Source organism: Motacilla alba, chromosome 17, assembly GCF_015832195.1.
Source record: "Motacilla alba alba isolate MOTALB_02 chromosome 17, Motacilla_alba_V1.0_pri, whole genome shotgun sequence".
Classification (NCBI taxonomy): Eukaryota; Metazoa; Chordata; class Aves; order Passeriformes; family Motacillidae; genus Motacilla; species Motacilla alba.
Genome location: NC_052032.1, coordinates 2,107,011 through 2,120,341, shown reverse-complemented (window position 1 = coordinate 2,120,341; position 13,331 = coordinate 2,107,011). Strand labels below are relative to the sequence as shown.

The following is a 13,331-nucleotide window of genomic DNA, read 5'->3' as shown; positions in this document are numbered from 1 at the left end:
GGGGAATTTAATCCCAGCTCAACACCAGGCTCTGGTGGCTTCACTGGCAGCCCTGGGGCAGAACCCCAGGGCAGGTTTGGGACCTTGATCCCTCCAGGAGCAAGGAGGGAGAGGAGCTGCTTCACAAACCCCACCTTTGCTGGTGTGGATCAGGTCCAGGTGACACGGTGGGGACTCTCCTCATGCCTGAACTTCCTTCCTTCCACTCCCCCACCCATCCCAGAGGGATGGAGAGCACTTATGGATTAAAAGCTTCCTGGGCACGGGGGCATTTCTGTGCTGTGGGAGCTGCTGTGTCCCTCTGATGCTGAGAGGTGACCCAGGTGCCACTCCCTGGCTGGGTGCTGTCCCCTCCCGTGGCACACAGGGACCTCCAGCAAGACCTTGTGTGTCTCCAGTGCCACCAGCAAAGAGGGAACCCCAGCAGATCCTTAACCCAGTCCTGAGGGGCTGAGCCCTCTTTAATGACTCTCACATTGGTTACCCAGAGATTAAAAGGCAGAGAGGAGCAAAAACCCAGGTGTGGGGCTGAGCGTGTCCAACCTCCCCTTCCCAGGTGAAGCACACTTTTCCCACAGGCAGCACCCAGCAATATTTGCTTTTTCTGGGCATTCAGGCCATTTCTGGGCCTGAGGAAGGGACAGGGAGGCCGAGCCTGACCTCCCCTGGCACAGCTCCTGTCCCCTCATCACTGCCGTCCCTCCTGCAGCCCTAAACTTGAACCTCAGGCTGGTTCTCTCTCTCACAGCCGGGACATTGAGGCCTTGCCCTTCCTCCAGTGACAGCAGCAGAGGCTTTTCATCCTGCTTGGAGCAGCAGAAAGGAAATTAAAAGGGTGATAAGGGAGCTCCTTCAGCAGACAAGGGAATATTCTGTGCTTGCAGGGAGATAAAGTAATATTTCTCCCAGCTCTGGCAAAGGCTCAGAAATGAGACATGGGCTGAAATTCCACTTTTATAGGGATTTTATAACTCTTACCTGGGCTGCAGGATAACCATCAGCCTCACTCATATTTCCTCGTCAGAGGAGGTCACAGCAGCACAAAGAGAGGGAAGGAGTCTATAAAGAGAAGCCAGATTAGCTCCAGTATCCAGGATAATTTCATGGCTTTGCTCGCCCAGGTCAGCCCAGGGCGATGGATGTTGCCTTTGGGTGCTTTTCTAACCCCCCCTGTCCAGCACGAGCCAGGACAGCTCCTCAGCTCGGTGTGCAGAGGGTTTGCAGTGCCCTGCGACCCCACAGAGCTGGATCTGAGCCCTCCATGTCCCACCCCTGGGAGCCCTGGAGCCCGAGACCCTCAGGGGTCAGCCCCCGTGTGCTGCTCCGCTGTAGCTCTGGTGGGGTGCAGGGGGGGGGGAGCCGTGCCTGGAGGAGCCTGACCCAGCAAGGGCCCCCAAACCATCAGCTGCCACTCCTGCAGGGAGTGACCCCATCCCTCAGTGCCCCCGGGCTGTGAGGGCGGAGCAGAACCCCAAAAAGGGCCCTCACACCCCATCCTGCAGCTCAGTGCAGACCCACGGGGGCCCCACCTTGGCCGGGGGGTCCCTGACCTTCACTGGGGGGGTTTGGTGGGAGAAGGAACAGGAGCAGGGATGTGCCATGGGGAAGGAAGGGAGCAGGGATGTGCCTTGGGGAAGGAAGGGAGCAGGGATGTCCCACAGAGAAGGAAGGGAGCAGGGATGTGCCATGGGGAAGGAAGGGAGCAGGGATGTGCCTTGGGGAAGGAAGGGAGCAGGGATGTGCCTTGGGGAAGGAAGGGAGCAGGGATGTGCCTTGGGGAAGGAAGGGAGCAGGGATATCCCTTGGGGAAGGAAGGGAGCAGGGATGTGCCTTGGGGAAGGAAGGGAGCAGGGACGTCCCACAGAGAAGGAAGGAGAGTGGCTTCTCCTCCAGCCCTCTGGAATGAAGGGTTTGCCCTGGAGCCCTCCCTGCAGCCACAGGGATCAGTGGGGAATGCTGTGGGATTCCCCCACACCCAATCCCAGATCCAGCATCCAGCCATGGTGCCACTCCCTGGGACAGCTTCGTGACCACGGGGACACCCCAAAGATGCCAAAATCCCTGGGAAAAAGCTGGGGAGTGATGGAAGGATCTTTGCATCTTCAGCAGAGCCGAGGGGAGGCAGCTCCAAAGGAAGAGCAAAGTCTGGAGCCATGAGCAAAGCGAGTCCTGCTGCCCCAGAGCCTGCAGCAGGGGCTGCCAATGTGTTAAAAGGGAAGAAATCTCCTTCCAGCAGAAGTAAAACTGGGGCTGCAGCCAGGCTGAGCACAGAGCAGACAGGGCAAAATATTCACATTAAATTAATTTTGCTTCAGGGTAAAATATTCACATTAAAATTGGTGTATCCTTCAAATGAGGTGTCCCAACAAGGCACTGCCACCAGTGAGTGGGGTCAGCAGAGTGGCTGAGGTGGCTTTGCCCACATTTCCTGGCTCCTGTCTCCTCAAAACCACAGCAGATTTTTTTTGGGGGGGCCCTTTTTGCCTCCCCTGTCCCTGAGCTGGGGCCTGCTGGCATTGCAGAAATGCCTGTGAAAATAAACACCCCCTTGCCAGCTGATCCTTAATGCTGGAAAAGTGCTGGGATACAAACTGTGTTTATTTAATTATTTGCAATTATTTGCACAGAAAAGCAAAGGAATCCCCCGAAAGTGCCGGGGGTCACTGGGACTGTGTGTGACTTGTACCAGGATCCCCTTCGTGTGACCCCAAAACCTTCCCACCCTCCACCTCAGGGAAATGCTGACTTTGGGGAAATAAGGCCCAGAAATCAGATTTCTCTGGGGGTTTGCCACTTCCCCCCTTCAATTAAAGCACACTCTTTTAATGACAATGTCTAATTATGCAGTATTGAGCTGTATTATTGTAATTAACCGTGGTAAAGGGTCTGGAGCTGTGAGGGGCCGGGGGTGCCTTTGAGGGCCCTGATGTCCCCACAGCTCGGGGGGGAAATCTTTCACAATTCCAGCAGCAAAATCCATCATTTCTCACCCAACAAACCCAACCCAAGCCACAGACACCACAATTTATTCACCACCTGCCCAGTTTGGGAGGGGGACAAGGTCCCTCCATGTCCCCTCATTGAGGTCCTTCCGTGTCCCCCAATCCCAGCTGGCACCAGGACGGGCCTTTAGGAATATCTTCACCCTTCAGGAATATCTTAACCCTTTAGGAATATCTTAACCCTTCGGGAATATTTTAACCCTTTAGCAATATTTTAACCCTTTAGGAATATCTTCACCCTTCAGGAATGTTTTTATGGGTTTTGGCTGGCAGTGCCTCAGGGAGGGCTCTGCTCAGTCACAGCAGCCCCAAACCCAGCCCTGGCAGAGCCAGCCCCCCCAGAGCTCCGTGCTGGGAACGTCCGCAGGGATTCTCCAGGCAGATTCTCCCCCTCACCTCCTTCCTCGCTATTTTTGATTTCATTTTATTTTACTTCCCCCTGGCAGGAGGTGGGGAGACATCCCAGGATCCCCAAACCGCAGTGCTGCCCATCTTGGACTGGAATTCAGGCTCGCAAAATTTTAATGACAAAATTCAAAAAAACCAACCCCAAACCCCCAGAATAAACAGCAAACAGTCACTCAGGCTACTTTTCTTTGCAGGAAGGGGGTTTTTTTTGTTGTTGTTTTCTTCATTTTCAAGGCCACCAAGGAGCAGTTCAGCCCTACCACGGGCCATCCCTCCCCCAAAGCAGACAAAAAAAGCCAAACTCCTTTTAAAGCACTTTTTTTTTTCTTTTTTTTTTTATTGATTTCATTGAAAACAGAACAAGAAAATGATCAGAGCCAAAAGGCTGCCCCTTTAAAACTGTCAAAAACATTAACAGAAAAAAATAATAATAATAAACATGATGGCATTATGAATGTTCTAGAAGAGATGAACAAAAAAAAAAAAACTTGTTACTGCACTAATTACAGTATTTAAAGATATATGCAAAAAAAAAAATTAAGATAATGACCTGCCCAGCCACCACACAAAAGGTGATGGCAAATTTATTCACACTACAATACTAACAATTTAAAAAAAGTTTTGTTTTTTTTCCTGCATTTTTATACTAAAATCACTTTGTTCTTTTTATACAATTGATAAGTTTATATTCACGTGGTGAGCAAAAATCACACCAGAATCAGCACCGTTTTGTTTTGTGGTTTCTTTTTGTTGTCGTTTTGGTTTTTTTTTGGTTTTTTTGTGGGTTTTGTTGTTTTTTGTGTTGTTTTTTTTTTTTAGGTTTTTTTTTTTTCTCATGTTTTTAATGCTTGTCCCCGATGTTTCAATAATGGTAAAAAATAAATCAGTTTATTGAAACCTCATAGCGTGTGGCTTAAAAATCAATCCAAGGTGCCCAGCGTGGAGCAAAGGGATGGGAACAGACGAGCTGGTGGCATCTGGGATCTTCTCACCGTGACACCTCTGTCCACCCCAGCCAGTCCAGGTCCTCTATAATATATATATCATTCACTTTATCTTTAAAAAAAGGGGGGGGGAAACTGGTTTTCTTTAGGAATTAGTGTCTTGTAAAATCCTCTTCAGCCTTCTCTCTCTAAAACCACTCGTGGGATGGGGTGAGGGGAATTCCTTCACGGAGGAACTCAACACTGAGACAGGAGCAGGGCGTGGAGCAGAGCTGGTTTGAATGGAGAAAATCCAGGAGGGAGAGAGCCAGGGATCACAGGAACTGGAGAGACTCTGGGATTCTTCTCATCAGATGAGAAAAAAGCTGTGGGGTTTGGAGAGAATTGAGGGTATTTGTAGGGCCCCACCACAACGTCCTGCGAGATGGGGGAGGAATTATTCATTCATATATTTAAAAAAAAACAAAAACAAACAAAAAACCAACCAACCAACCAAAAAACCAACCAAACCAACAAAAAAACAACCAGCACAACCTGCCCCGGGGCTGTGCCAAGCAAACCCAGAGCCAGCTCCCTCCACAAACAAAGTCCCATCAAGTATCCAGAGTTTCTTGTGGCTGAACTGGAGGTGAGTGGGCAGGAGGGGTCCAGGACACAGCGGCATTCCGAGGACGGGCGGCTCTCCCTGGCTCTGACAACACTCAGCACGTTCAGAGAGGAGGCCAGGACAGCTCGGGTGGCAAAAAAAATGCAACAGCCACCCCTGCACACACAGCTGTGAAACCCAGCAGCTTTCCAGGAGCAGGGAGGGGAGAACAACATCACGGAGGTGGGATTTGCTTTCACTCCTTCCTCAAGTAACAGTCGGTGGCACAGCCCTAAGTGTCACAAACCCTTGGCTTTCCTTGAGCGGGGTTTTTTTTCTTTTTTTTTTCTTTTTTTCCTTTTTTTTTTGGTTTTGTTTTTTTGTTTTGTTTTTAATTTTCCGTGTGGTTTTGTGTCATTTTTTTATCTCTCTCTTCTTTCTGTTTAAATGGAAACTGCGACAGTGTGTGAATGTCTGGGGTTGGGAGGAGTCCGTGTCAGAAGGGGCCGGCGGCGGCGGCGGAGCTGGTGTCGGGCAGCCCGTTCTCCTGCGTGTCCTGGGCCGAGGTGCTCGCCTGCCGCTGGGCCAGCGCCGAGCTCGAGTGTTTGCACTTGGGTGAACCGCACTGACAGCTGAAGAATTTGCCTTTGATGTCCCAGAACCTGTCCCCGTAGTCGAAGCTGCAAGAGAGAGAAAGGAGGGGTCGGTGAGCGGCACATCGCTGCTGCCACGGCTAAAGAGAACCCCGGGGTGGTTTGGGTTGGAGCAGCCTCAGAGATCGTCCAATTCCATGGGCAGGGACACCTTCCATTAGAGCCCCATCCAACCTGGCCTCGGACAGCTCCAGGGACCCAGGGGCAGCCACAGCTTCTCTGGGCAACCTGTGCCAGGGCCTCACTGCCCTCATTGTGGAAGGAAGACTTCTTCCTTTATCTAATACAATCAAACCCTGCCCTCCGGCAGTGGGAAGCCATTCCCCCTTGTCCTGACCCTCCATCCCTTGTCCCGCCCTTCCATCCCTAGTCCCAAGTCCCTCTCCAGCTCTCCTGGAGCCCCTTTCGGCACTGGAAGGGGCTTTGAGGTGTCTCTGGAGCCTTCTCTTTTCCCCTGGTGAATACCCGCAGCTCTTGCAGCCTGGCTCCAGCCCTGGGAGCAGCTCTGGAGCCTCCTCTGGATCTCTGCAGCAGCTCCAGCCCTGGGAGCAGCTCTGGAGCCTCCTCTGGATCTCTGCAGCAGCTCCAGCCCTGGGAGCAGCTCTGGAGCCTCCTCTGGATCTCTGCAGCAGCTCCAGCTGCTCCCTGTGCTGGGCCAGGGCTGGGGCAGCTCTGCAGCTGGGGTCTCACCCGAGCACAGGGCACAGGGGCACAATCCCCCCTGCCCTGCTGCCCACGCTGGGCTCAGCCCAGGGCAGGGGGTTCTGGGCTATGAGTGGACACAGCCAGGTTGATCCTGGAGCTTTGCAAACTTCAGGGGGATCCCGAGGGACCCTGGGGACAAACCCCAGGCGCAAAGGGATGGAGCGAGGCAGCTGGGGAGCAGAGCAGCAGAGCTCTCAGTGCCCAGCAGTGGCAGGGGGGGCACGTACCCGATCTCCTCTCCAGCCTCTATGTGCCTGGTGCTGAAGAAGGCGATGCGGGGGAAGCGCAGGTCCTGGTGGGACATGAACACCCGCACCGGGATGAGGTTGGGCTCGCACAGGTGGTTGATGAAGCGGCTGATGTTGCCATAGAAACGGGCATCGATGCAGTAAACCTCTCCATCCTGGGGAGAAACGGGGCAGCGCTCGTCAGGGCACGCTGGGCTTGGGGATTATTGCTTAAATTAATGAGCAGGCTGTTGGTCTCTGCATAAATACTGCACAGAGCTCCAGGAGCAGCCAGGGCAGGCACTCGTGTGGCTTTGAATGGACTGAAAACACACACACATATACACACACACTTTTATACTCAACAGTACCCTGAAACCAGAGTTTACTGCACAGCACTCTGACCCACACACCTCAAGAGCTGGTTTTTAACACCCTGGCACACCAGTTCTCCCAGTCCAAGCACCAGCTTGGCACAATGGGATTGATGTTCAGTGCAGACACCTTAGGGGTACCAGCTCCTGGATAGGGGAACAAGGCATCTGTTCTGTCCTCTAATTGAACATGACAGCTTGGAAACACAAAGCCAGAGCCTTGAGAAAACACAGGGTTTTGCAGATAAGACTGAAAGTGAGAACACAAAAATTCCCTTTCCAGAGAGCCCAGAGAGCAGTAATACTTTGTTTTTCTTGAAAATAAAAGAACCCCCCTCAGGGCTTTTTTTATTCCAGCAGAGAATGACTGTGCAAAGCAGAGGCTTTAATTACAGAAGCTAATTTCAGTTGCAAAGAGGCCAAAAGCAAAAGGATCCATTAGTGGTGCTCCAAGTCCCTTTTGGACAAGCACCTCGGATCGTTAATGGATGAGCTATGCCACGGCACACTCGGGGCTGCAGGAGCCCAGGAAAACATCCCCAGAACTGGGGGAGGCATCACCCCCACGGGCCTGGAGCACACACAGTGTCACCAGCTCTGGTTTCATAATTCTGTGATTTCACCGCCTCAATTTCATCCACAGAAATGCCACGGTGGGGCAGGATGACAGCACCCGCATCCACAGCAGGACCTGGGACACTCCAGGGTCACCTCACATGGGGCTGTGAGCAACAGCTCGAGGGACAGGGACAACAGAAACCAAAACCTGGACAACAGAAATGACAGCCCCGGTAACAGAAATGACAATCCAGGTAACAGAAATTACAGCCCAACTACTCTCACCACAGCACAAGTCCAATCCTGCCATTCCTTTGATTTACACCAGGACCTCGAGGCCCCACAGGGCTGGGATTCACACCCCTGCAATGCCCCAGCACTCTGGAGGACACAAAACCTGCTGGCTCTGCCCTGCCCTTCTCTGCGCAGCCTGATGGGCAGCTTTAACCATCCCCCAATGATTTGGTGCCTGCTTTTCTCCACATGCTCCACCTTGGTCTCCCTGCCTGCTTCGCTGAAGGATTCCCAGGAGCCAGCACAGAGCTTCTCCCTCAGGGCTGCCAGTCAGGACTAAGCAAGAGGCAGGGCAGGGCCCAGCTGGGCTCTTGCTCATAAACCAGGCTAAAGTCCTTTTCAACTTCTTAATTACAGTCTGACCCCCTGTTTGCACACCAGACTCATTATTTATCTTTTCTCAGCTCTTGAAATGTATGTTGCTTTATAAAAATAAGAGGGGAAAAAAAAAGAGCAAAGCTTCTTTGTCACTAGCTGATGACAGGAACAAGGCACAGAGTGTTTTACAGCCTTCCTTGGAAGCCACCCCACTCCTGCGAGTCCCCAGCTCACCTTTTCTCACTTCTCCTTTTCCAGGGGGAGTCTGAAGTCATGGACTTGCTTTAAACTCTTAGATTGCACTTTGCAAATCAAAATTTCTGCCCCGAGAGCCCTCACAGAGCAGTGCAGGGGAACAAACAGCAGCACAAGCCCCGGCCAGGGTGCCTGATGGATCCTTTCTGAGTGAACAGGGTTCGTGGGGTTTTTTTAAAAACTTTCAGCTCATCATCAATTCATTAAGAACCCACAGAGCTGCCAATCACACAGATGCCAGGTTGGGAGTACCAAAACCTGCACAATTGACCTCAGGATGCTCCAAGGGGTTTGACAGAAGAGCACCTTGCTCAAAAGTGGTGTGGGCAGCACACGTTGATTCTGCTGCCCTTTTAACCAGCCCTAACCCTCACCTCAACCCCATTTCCACTAAAGCACAGCAATTGTGCTCTCTGCAGGATTTCACTGCACATCAAGATGGAGACAATCATTCTCTGGGCTCTTTTGAGGAGTCAGGACCTGGGCTTGTCTGGTTGGACCCTGCAGACACAGTACCTTGTTGTCCAGGTCAAAGAGGTAGGAGTCCTCCTCACGGACATCGGCCTCGGAGTCGGAGATCAGCTCCCCAACATACCTGTGGGCACAGGGACAGGCAGGAACGTGATCACAGGTTCAAATACCTCTTTCTGGGGAGACAGAAACACCCCAAACAGCAGCCCAGCCACAGATGGGCAACCAGAGCCACAGCGCTGGCCAGCTCCAAGCAACCAAGCTCTGATAACTTCCAGCAGGGAGAATCTGGCTCCAAACTCCACCTCTTCAGAGCAACAATTAAATAATATTAAAAATTACATTACTGATATTAAAACCACTTTAATATTAAAATCAATTTATTTTTTCCTGAGGACTAAGTTTCCTTTGCAAATCTCTCTGTTGGCCAAGATCAACACATGAATCCAAGTCTCCTGAAGTTCCTGGTCAGACTCAGGCTGTCCCACAACCACCGCAGTGCTCGTGCTGCTCACATCCCAAAACAAAACATTTGTGTCTGCCCCTCATGTATTTCCCAGGATATTTTGAGCAATTACAGGCTATACAACTTCAAAAGTTTTGGTTTAAAAGTCTTAGGTCTAACCTAACCTGGCAGGATCCCTGGCTCCCTTCTCAATCCCTCCTGAACCAGGACAAATGTGAGCTGTGGTCCCAGCTACAGCCACCCTGTTGTAAAACCAGGTGACAGGCAGGTGACAGGCAGGTCCTCCAAGGAGATTGAAGCAGGTGCTGCTTGGCCTGGGCTTGCTGAGGACCACACAGCCAGAGAGGTCTGGGTTTGATGCAAACCTCCTTGTTGCAGGAGTCTCCACAGCACTGGTGTTCCCACCTCTGTCTCCCCATCTCCATTTTAACCAGTTTTGGACTGTCAAGGTTCAACACCTCCTGCCCTGAGCTGCTTCAGTCTAAGACTGTCAGAGTGGAGGGACTGAGGGAGGGTGTGAGGAAGAAGCAGCAGCACAGCAGCTTTTCAAGTGTCCAAGGCCAGGGTTTGGAGCAACATGGGATAGTGGAAGGTGTCCCTGCCCATGGCAGAGAGGGGAGTTAAGGTCCCTCCCAACCCCCCCAGTCTGTGTTTCTGTGATTTTGGTATGTAAGTGTTCCCAGCCTGCAATGACACAGTGATTATTTCAAGGAAAGGATTCACCACGTGAATAAATATTCTTTGCAGCATCAACAGAACTTCCATGGCCAGCAGTTGCTCTCACAGCATTCCTGCAGCCCTCAGGCATATTCCAAGTGTTAAACAACTGCCTCCAATCCCCTAGGGCTCAAGGCAGCATTTAACTCCCAGGCTGGGGAGGAGGAGAGCCAGGAAACATGAAGCTGGAGAGGATCCCTGCGCTCTGTGACCAGGGATTTTTGGCTGTAGTTCCCAAGTGGGAGCCTCCTGTTTGCCCTCGCTGCTCCACTACTGGAATCACCCACTCCTTGGAGGCCTGAAGCATAGAAAGGTGGCCAGAGAGGGAGAGAAACTGCTGTGGAAAGGCCCAGCAGCAGCTGAGAACAGCTGAATAATTCTGCTCAGAGAGGCCCCGTGCCCAGGGACAGCCACTGCAGGTTTATAATTCCATGAAATAAAATACCACAACCAAATTAAAAATCGTTGGTTTAATGCTCCTTTAAAGCCTATTCCTGTAACTCATTTCCTTTCCAAGGCTGTTCAAAGATATTAACAGGTCCCTGATTTTCCAGGCCCAAAATTAGGGAAGGATGTGCAAGGGGTGCATGTTCCTCCCAAAAACCAGCAGGAGCCCCTTCATTTAAAAACTCCTGTGGTCAAGGCAGTGTCTTTCTCTCCAGCAGATGTTCAGCACACTGACGGCAAATAACTCCATCCCAGAGCTTCACAGGGCCTCTCATCACTGCTCAAACAGCCTGGGCTCGAGTGAGCTTGGAACAGATGATCTTGGAGGTCTTTTCCAACCTTAACGATTCTGTGATCAGAGGGGACTCCCTGCAAACACCAAGAGCAACGAGCAGTCCCTAGCACAGGCTCCAGTGTTTTCCACAGGATGTGGGAGAAGGAGGCCTGGGCCTTCTCTGCCTGAAGGTGTGGCTGAAACAGCTGGCTTGATGCAGCTGGTACTTTCCTAAAGAACCACTGGAACAAAATGAAAATATTCAAAAACTGTAAATGGATGCAAAAGGAACAGACCAGATCCTCTGGTTTCTGCATCCCACTAACTCCCGGCCTCTCCAACAAAAGTCAGCAGCAGCTGTGCTGTTTCCAGAAGGAGCAGCTCCACCACCTACCAACCAAGCATGAACAGAACAGATTCAACCCAGCCCACAGCAGCAGCAGCACAGGGTGAGCAACAGCAGCTTCTGAACAGCACCAAATTCCAAGGCCAGGGAGAAACCTGCCCATGAGCACAGCCCTGAGGGGCTGCAGAGCCTGCAGGCTCCATGGGAGCCCTGTGGCACAGGAGGGTGACACTGCCACACCTCTCCTTGATGCCTTGTGCAGGCTGGCCTAGAGCAGAGCCTGGACAGAGCTAAAGAATAAAGCAGGGATCTATTAAAAGGATCTCCTCAATGGATCCACCTTGGGCAGCACAAGAGCCCAGCCAGGGCTGCACCCAAGATGATCCAAAATGTCCCAAAATGCACGAGCGCTCCCGGGGTCTCTCCCTTGGATCAGTTCTGCTCCATTTGCACCTTGCAGTTCATTGTCCAGTTCCAGCTTTAGCCCATGCACTCCCATCCTGCTTGTTTTTCTCTCCTCAGCCCACGGTGTTTGTGCTCCTGGGCTGAGATTTGGATCATTTGTCCTTGGTGCCCAGCTGGAGCAGGAATTGTTTTGTCTCCCTGCTCTGTGCAGAGAGCTCAGCATCCCCTGACGTGAAGCTCAGACCCACCCACTAAAGCAGCACAGAATGTGAAAAATAGAAAAGCTCAAACCTGAGGCATCACCCTCGCCAAGCTGCTGCTTCCAGGGCTGTGCAGAAAGGACAGGAGGCAGTTACAGAGTCACAGAATCATCAAGGTTGGGAGAGACCTTCAGGACCATTGAGTCCAGTCATGAACCCGGCACCAGCACCACCACCCCAGGCCATGTCCCCAGCTGCCACATCCAGATGCCTTTTGAACACTTCCAGAGGCGGTGACTCCAACACCTCCCTTGGTGACTCCAATCCTCCCCGGTGACTCCAACACCTCCTATTCCAATGCCTGGCCACTCCTTCAGCAAAAAGCCATTTTCATAGCTCTGATCTTGAAGCTCCCCTGGTGTAACTTGAGGCCATTTTTTCTTGTGCTTTCACTGATTCTCTGGGAGCAGAGCCCAACCCCCCCAGCTGTCCCCTCCTGTCAGGAGTTGTGCAGAGCCACAAGGTCCCCCCTGAGCCTCCTTTTCTCCAGGCTGAGCCCCTTTCCAGCTCCCTCAGCCTCTCCTGGTGCCTGTGAAGAGTTCCAGGATAAAGGTCACACCAATACAATCATCCTTCCAAAGCATAGTAACAACCACAGAGCAACTGCCCACCCAGGGCCCTAACCCAGATATTTAACACAAAATGCTCTTCCAGAGGAGCTGATCCTGGGATCTGCTGTGTCCTGGCAGCCCCGAGCACTGCCAGCACTGGGGCTGCTTTCCAGAGAGGAGGAAAAGCAGGAACCAGGTCTATGGGATGCTCATAGAGAATCACAGGAAGGACTCGTGGAGCCAAGGGCTTGGATTTGGTGAGTGAGAAAATGTGAGTGTGTGACACAGCAGGAATGTGCATGGGCATGACATTAATTAGCTGAGCTGTTTAGTAAGCAGCTCATTTAACTAATGAAGATGGTATCCAGCAGTGGAACAGTGCCAGCAGCTCCTGGCAAGTGTGGGGGCAGTGAGGCTGTGGGATCTGCACCCCATCAGCCCCACGTGCTCTGCAATGTCTGTGTTCATCACACCCCCCCGGGCTGTCCCCTCGCTGCCTGCTCCTCCAGTGTGCTGGCATTCCAGCAGGGTTTGGTGAAGGCTCTGCCTTTTTTCCTTGGGAGCAGTTTACTCACAGGCTCTGGCCTGTTCCTGGCCTCTGTACCACCAGAGGACCCTGGGACCTCTGGTACTTATGGACAGCCCTGCACAAGGACAGGCCTGAGACACTCCCCACCAACAGCAGCTTTTGGCTTTATCTCTAAAAAAATATTTTAGCAGCTGGCAGGTCCTGACACAGAAGAAATACTTGGCCAAATCACTGCATAATTATCTTTTCCTTTATTTTTTCTTTTAAACACTGCAATAATCTTCCTCAACCACCACCCAATTCCATAACACATCAGTAACTAGTTCTAAAATCCACCAGCACCTATTTCCACAATGGACATGAGTCCAGCCTTATTTAGAAGATCCTCAGTCACTGTAGTATTGCAATGAAGGAAACACTGTCTAAACTATTTAATAAAGTACATATACCACTTTAAAGCCTCAAGCTGTGAGGTCTGATGACAGGTTTTTCACTTGACATAAATCTGAATATTTCTGTGCCTAAGTACTTTATTGAGTCA

The 13,331-nt window shown here is 51.7% G+C and overlaps 1 protein-coding gene across 14 annotated transcripts in view; it reads right to left on the bottom strand.

The window, feature by feature from the left end:
- Positions 1-4,231: 4,231 nt before the first annotated feature.
- Positions 4,232-13,331, bottom strand: part of EHMT1 (euchromatic histone lysine methyltransferase 1) — a 123,370-nt gene continuing 114,270 nt past the window's right edge. For 9 of the 14 annotated variants that reach the window (XM_038156000.1, XM_038156001.1, XM_038155998.1 and 6 more), the window contains 3 exons: positions 8,841-8,919; positions 6,526-6,701; positions 4,232-5,620 (listed from right to left, as the gene is read on the bottom strand). In XM_038156000.1, coding sequence (XP_038011928.1) covers positions 5,437-5,620; positions 6,526-6,701; positions 8,841-8,919 — 439 coding nt within the window. In that variant the 3' untranslated portion in view covers positions 4,232-5,436. The remainder of the gene's footprint in view (positions 5,621-6,525; positions 6,702-8,840; positions 8,920-13,331) is intronic. The other 5 variants (XM_038155992.1, XM_038155990.1, XM_038156003.1 and 2 more) reach the window with 1 other exon arrangement.